This window comes from Perna viridis, chromosome 6 (assembly GCF_037379345.1).
Source record: "Perna viridis isolate PV_CMFRI_1.1 ecotype Kerala chromosome 6, ASM3737934v1, whole genome shotgun sequence".
Classification (NCBI taxonomy): Eukaryota; Metazoa; Mollusca; class Bivalvia; order Mytilida; family Mytilidae; genus Perna; species Perna viridis.
Genome location: NC_142450.1, coordinates 10,769,387 through 10,776,458, shown reverse-complemented (window position 1 = coordinate 10,776,458; position 7,072 = coordinate 10,769,387). Strand labels below are relative to the sequence as shown.

The 7,072-nt window shown below is 31.4% G+C and overlaps 1 protein-coding gene across 2 annotated transcripts; it reads right to left on the bottom strand.

Annotated features, from left to right (window-relative positions):
- Positions 1-408: 408 nt before the first annotated feature.
- On the bottom strand, positions 409-4,716 carry LOC148613621 (uncharacterized). Of its 2 annotated transcripts, none has more exons than XM_088587069.1 (4): positions 4,515-4,716; positions 2,440-2,466; positions 1,059-1,163; positions 409-754 (listed from the first exon to the last, which is right to left on the bottom strand). In XM_088587069.1, the coding sequence occupies exons 1-4, from the start codon at positions 4,615-4,617 to the stop codon at positions 570-572; spliced, it is 420 nt and encodes a 139-aa protein (XP_088443195.1). In that variant the 5' UTR covers positions 4,618-4,716; the 3' UTR covers positions 409-569. The 2 variants fall into 2 exon arrangements, with proteins under 2 accessions (XP_088443195.1, XP_088443193.1); XM_088587067.1 differs by having other exon boundaries at positions 2,170-2,466; positions 4,515-4,709.
- Between the last annotated feature and the right edge of the window lie 2,356 nt (positions 4,717-7,072).

Below are 7,072 nucleotides of genomic sequence, written 5' to 3'. Positions count from 1 at the left end.
TTAGATGACAGTAAAATTGAATATGAGATAATAGAAGGCAGAGAACAAAACCACTAATCCTTAGATAAGAGAATAATTTTTCCACACTTATCCCTAGGCCGAAGAAATAGAGAACTAAAACACATCAGCTCACTTGATGATTCTCCAGAACCCCAAAAGTAATTCAGAAGACGAAAAAAAATCAAAACAAAACAAAAAACTAACAGACAACAAGACAAACAAAGCAAACAAAAAACAGTGGTGCACAATGGCATCATGTGATGAAGAAAATGTGAATATTTTATCAATTCCATTCAATGGGTTTGGACTTAGGACAGACAAAACAAAGGACGAAGATGCTACAGAAAGAGGTTGATATTCTTGTATCCAAAATTTGTCATAGGAGCAAAGTCAAGGAACTGGAGAATATACAAAAAATATATTTATTTCAAAAAGGACATTTATGTTTTCAAAGAGTCGATCAGAAATGAAGAATAAAACTTGAAAATACAATGTATAAGAAAAGAACGTTATGTAAAAGAAATACATAGGATTCGATTAGAATTTTGAATAAAACATTTGATATACTTCTATGTATAGTCTTTGTTGATAATTTTCTCGGTATCGTATTGTGTGGTCCACTTTTTCTCTTCTGAAGTAGGACCACGAAATCTACATACTAGTGTTGTCATTCCTGCAAGTACTGCTGATACGACCACAATGGAGGTAACAACCAATATCTTAGTCATTAATGATTTCATTTTGGAGGACAAAGCTACAAAACGAAAATCCAGCACTTTTAAAATTTTAAAACATTTAAAATACACTGTCAATACACATTTTCAAAATAGTCTTGAAATCGTATGTTATATAGTAAAATATCGTAAAAAGTTTTAAACAAATGTTGCATATTAGTATGTACATTCTAAACGCAAAATCGTTAATATATAATATAAGCACGAAGCAAAGTAAAATAAAAATAAATATTTGATTGGCAGTGCCTTTTATGAACTGATTACATTGGCAAAATAATTCATCCATATATATATATATATATATATATTTAATGGCAGCTTTACCTCCATTATTTACTAGTTCGTTATTTGGTGGTGTTTTCTCCAAAAATTTCGTCGACGACTGGTTGTTGTGCTCAATTGTTGACTGGAAATGTTCTGAATAAAACCCTGTTTGAATAAAGAACATATTGATAGTTAAAACAAATCATTAAGTTTTACATTTTACACTGCTTTTTTAATCTATAGATCATTGGGATTTAAATGAAAATGGAGATGTATATTTCTGTGATTCTATGTTAAAGTAAGGTTAAATGATTGAAAACTGAAAAGCTGCAACTGACGAAAATATGAATAATTTCCTGACTACATTTACTTGAATTTACTGTCACTTAGCCAATTACAAAAAAAAATATCAGTTCCTCAGTGGATGCCAAAGACTGTTTAGTCTTCATACATTGTTTCATGCTATTGAAATGCCAACACGACCTACACTCAATTTGGCCAGATTTTCACATCTGATTACACAAATTCCTCATATTCCATCGCGCTCCGTTCTTTAGCCCCATTCCACATGTGCCATCATTCATTCTCATTCACTATTGCTCTATCACAATAAGCACGTATTAAACAGCTCACGAACATAATGTATTATAATTATTTGTTAAATAAAATATTAAATTTTGATGCATGATTTATTGATTCCAATTCAACATGTCTTATGTACAATTGACTATACCTAAAACCCTACTAACTGATTGTCCAATACCCAATTCTCACTCAATGCACAATTGAAATTGGAAAAAAGTACGAATAATCAAGGGAATGTAATCCAGAAACAAAGACAAGGCACACACAGACAACAAACTTTGAACAACCACAATGATACGTACAAAGCAGAGACAGTAAATGAGCAACTCGGACTCAACTAAAAAATGGGGAGTATGTAGCAAGTGCACCGTTAAGGTAAGCGTCCTCTGCCTTTCTATAAATTCTTTTCTAGAAGCACCCGTTGTAAAATATGTATCAGCCTGATAAATTGTCATGATAAATGTGCCATAGATATACTTCCCTATTCCAAAACAACGAAAGCACATGAAATTCATGATGTCACAACCCACTTCGTCCTACTTTCTAAAGTTTACAAATGTATAGAAAAGTTTATTTTTGACTTAACCTGGGTTCTCTGTAGTTCCCTGTTGCTCCTTGCACTCGTACGTTATTTGGAGATACGGACTCGCATTATTACATATATCAGCGAACGATCGAAAAACTGATACGTAGCAAAACGTATGCAAATCACATTCGTTTCTTATGCTTTCAGCCCTCTTATTGTTCTCACATATATACATTCGTCCCGAACGGCATACCTCCCGGTTTGCGCGTCCGAAATAAATATGACCTATGTGAATTTTCTTTGGTTCGCAAGTTAAAGTCACGTAGTCACCTTGGCACACTCTCTTTGTTATCTTTCCTGAAGCAAGAAAATAGAACAAATTTATGTTATAATGTAATATTCTGTAAAATCATTATATTAATATGACAAAAAGATATGCGTAGAACAATACAGATAACAATACATTATTCGTATAATGCTAAACGTGCAGCATTGCAGGTTTATTGCATTTAATTACATTTATATTTGTGAATATTGTACCGAGCATATATCAAATTGTGAAAGCTTATGAGTGCAATATGGCGCTTTGCGAGAAATAATATTCCCTGTATAAATGACAAAACCCATTTATTTGCTCTGTAATATAGCCTATTTTAGTTTATCAGTTCCGCAGTTTGTTATTACCCTTTATTTCATAGTTTTTTAAGACATTTTTAAGTCTTAGTGTATATATACAGAGTAATATTTGTTTTCAAAAATTAATTTGATATAACTATATATACATATAACTATATATATAGTTAAAATGACTTTTTGAACTAGATTGCATATATTTAACTTCCTAACTTTCAATACTAAGCCTTTTTTTAATGAGTAATGGTCGATATTAAGCTCATCTTCATGATATCAACCGGCTAATTCAATGAAAAAAAACAGGGGATTTAAATTGATGGAAATCGGCTATTTTGTTTTGATTTACATCAAGGTAGTAATATAGCGAGGAATTTCGGAATCAGCTTTTTAAAAAGCGTACAAAAATTTAGTGTATCTTGTTTTTCTTTGGACTCACTATTAAAGACGTCTATCAATTTTTCATTATGTTTCGGTTTTTTTTTTTGAGGGAGCATGCTCTAAGTAACAATTTTCAATTAGGTAACAAGTTAGGAAGAAACAAGTTATGTATTCACTTATTATCGACTTAATGCAATGTTTAAAAAACATTGGCAAAAACCAAATGTTCAAATAAATACGTCACATCTTTATTGTTCATTACAAAATTTGCAAGAAGGACGGAAATATTATAAGTATTATAGACATATCACAATACAGACTATTCGATTAAATCTTGAAACGTTATGTATCTGTGTCTAATCATGCATATGATTTATCTACGTCACTTTTACAAATATGAGCACAAAATATTATCTTATTATTTTAAATCTAAAGAATTATTTACGGTATCATAAGCGGCAATTATGACTACAAACACGGGTTTCCATGACATTAATTAAAATTATCAGTAAAAACTGTCTAAACCTGGTTTGGTTAAGACGTGTTTGCTTTACCAAGGTTCAAAATACATTTAAATGGATATTACTGGTTTAGACACATTTAAGGATTATTCAGGGTTTGGTTTAGACAGGTCAAAATGTCAACCATATTTCGTACTTTCCATAGTACATTCTCATCATTTTTATAATTGAACTACCTGTCTCGACCTGGAAAAAAAAATATCAAAATAATTTTATAGCTTTGGAAACCTTCATTTTCTTGATAACACATATCAAAGTCTTAAGATGTTTTGACGTATTTAGCAGTTTCAATGTTCGTAGTGCACATTGTCTAATATGTTTTGTGGATTTATAAAAGTAGATTCATATACATGTAGGTGTAACCAAATTACTTCTGAAACTTAATTATTTGTTATTAATAAGATTACGTAACTACACACTGTTACATGTACGTTTTAGCGATAGGAAGTTTGATCTGAATGAAAAAAAAAACAGACTTTATTACACGTTTTATATCCAAATTGATTATGGGGTAAAAATCGAAAGTTCACGGATCTCTATATAATAGTAATGAAGAAGGGAAAGCTAAGTTCCCTTCTGCAAAACACATTTGATAGACATGTTCATAAACAAACAAAACTAGGTATGCAAAGTACATTTACATAAAAACATATCATTTGATATGCAATAAATTTGTATAACTGCAACAAACTGAAAAAAAAATGCAAACGTTACATGGTAGCTCAGGACAATAAGAGTTTCGATTTAAAATATGATTTATAATTACAATGGAACGACACAAGCAGTAAAACAAAACTTCATTGTTTACCAGTATACAAACTATATATAAAACAAAACGAGGAAAATAAGGTTGTAACAAGTTGATGTACTTACTGGCGTCTGTAATCACTGTGCTCACTGAAATAATAATCCATAAACGGAACATCATAGTTGAAGTTAAGTTATAATGAAGAAGAATTTCGGGAAACAATAGCATTAATGAAAAGTCTGATTCATTCAGGACGGAAATTTCATCTAATAAGCATATATTGTTAATTATCCAAGCAAGATTCAAGCCATTGTTTTAACGGGAAATGAGTTAATTGCAACACTCTTAGCTAACACTAACATTTTCTATCTATGAGTAATCAAGGAAACCAAGATTTTAGCGGAAATCAAAATAATGTAATCCAGAGACAAAGACCAGACATGGAAAACAGACATACACAACAAAGAAAATAAAGTAACTGAAATTATACATACAAAGTAACAAAAGCAAATGAGGGACTCGGACTCCACTAAAACTGGGACCACGGACCAGGTACACCGGTAGGGTAAGCGTCCTCTGCTTTTCTAGAAACACAGTTGTTCATAAAAATTCAAGTCCGGGGTAAACGAAAGAGGAAAAAAACTATGACACGTTGCACAAATCAGTTTTCTTGGTGCAGATGGATACATCGTAACGATCCACAAGATCATGATGACGACCATAAAACTTCTGTTGTGATGACTTCAATCTTGTAGCAACATAATCCTGTTCTAAAAGCATAAGTATAAGAAGTTTAGCGCGATAGAGCCTGCGTAGAAACGGCAAGCTCTAGCATAACATATGAGTTTTGATAAGAAAACTCCATACGCAGGTGTTGAACAGATGTTGTCAGAGATGAAAGGAAGGTTGACAATTCTGAATGAAAAGTCACCACGTTTGTCGTAAATGTTTGGTCGATAGTTTTCTGTTACCATCGATCTCTAAGTGCAGGTTGACTTCACAGTGTCTGTAGTATAATTTATCGCAAGTTCTTTGCGGTAGATGCGATGTATCAAATCCCCAAAACTAGGATTGTTTAATGTTAATACGTCATCTATATAGCGGATTCTGAGATTAAAGGAACTACCTAAGCGTAGTTCTTTCTTTCGGATCAGATCGGCTATTAAGTCAACCTCATAAGAGAAAAGGAATAGGTCATCATGTAGAGTGGCACAATTTGTTCCCATTGGAATGCCGACCGTTTTTGTTTTTTTTTTTTTGAAAACGTGCCACCACACCGGACAAATATGTTGGTGATAAAATTTCCAGCATTTTGAAAACATCTTTTTATTTAGAAGATGAATTGATTTTTTTTACAATAAATGTGTACCAAGAACTATATATTTGTATCTAAGTGTACCAACTTGTTTGGAAAAACAACGATGTATAATATTTTTCGGTCGGTTACCTGAGTAAGGGGACTCGAAGTATACAGTATTGAAAAATCGTAGGTTTTTATGCTATTATATTCTGATAATACTCTTGAATTAAGGGTCACCAACAGATTTTTCGAATGTTTCAGGATACATGGAAACGGAATTACAGATGTATAAAACATTGTCTTGAATGCAATAATTTGTTACACGGAATGTTTATAACTAAATATTTTTGATCACTGTCACTTAAGAGTTATATCGTTGACATCGTATCTACTTTCCCATATATAATCTAATCGAATGACGACTTTTAAAAGGCCCCTTTTCAGTAAAAATAAATGTTTTATCCTGTTAAATGCTGATAATCATTAGTACAAAGGTTGTATATTGTTTTACCAAAATGTCACATCTCTTGTCAAATCAACATTTGAACGGTCAAGTCGTCAGTGTCGACGACGAATCGTTACTGTATTCCATATTGATAATATACTTTTGATAATTTACTTATCATTTTTTTTATAACATACTTAACTCAGGATATCAGTGGCTTTTTTTTCTGTTTAGAATTTGATTAACTAGTCTTTATAAAAATCATGCGAATTCTGTAAAACGTGATACACTTCCAAAAGGCTACATATTTTTAGGTGTTTTTCTATGTTGCTTTATAAGTCTATATGATGAAATGTATAATTGTTCATTCCAATATGTCTGCCTGTAGTAGATAATCAACATGGAAAATCCAACAGCTTCTATTTTATTTTAATGTACTTTACAGAGTAATCTTCCTTAATTTTGAATTCTACAGTACATTCTACATGTATATAATTTGTATCTCCTACAAACAAGGGTTATATGAAACACCATGTGTTACCTTCCGTTTACGATGAAATTTTAAACAAAAATAAAAAAAAGTATGTAGGTTTCTTTAGTATGAATCATATTTTGCATGGTTTTTGGCTGGAGTGCTACTTAAATACATATAGATCGATATAAAACGCATGAAAATACTTAGTTTGTCAACATGCAGATGAATTATGTTTCGCACGACGTTTAGGTAAGGGAGAATAGTTCATTTTTTGTCATAATGTTACATTATCAATAAACATGTTCTAACACGTTTGAAAAATACATATTCAATGCAGTTACAGTGTATAAAAGTATTACACAAACAAAAACAAAAAAATACATGTATTAACTTATTACAAATAAAGTACACAGGCGTCACATTGTCTTATCCAAAACTGGTACTAACATTAATTGACATCAAT

What these genes read in the sequence shown, in the direction of transcription:
- LOC148613621 (XM_088587067.1), bottom strand. Translation starts at nt 4,617, where the DNA reads ATGCTATTGTTTCCCGAAATTCTTCTTCATTATAACTTAACTTCAACT. An exon ending in GGGAACTACAGAGAACCCAG is followed by an intron (nt 1,164 to 2,169) that starts GTTAAGTCAAAA and finishes TTATTCAAACAG; the next exon opens with GGTTTTATTCAGAACATTTC. An exon ending in CGAACTAGTAAATAATGGAG is followed by an intron (nt 755 to 1,058) that starts GTAAAGCTGCCA and finishes TTCGTTTTGTAG; the next exon opens with CTTTGTCCTCCAAAATGAAA.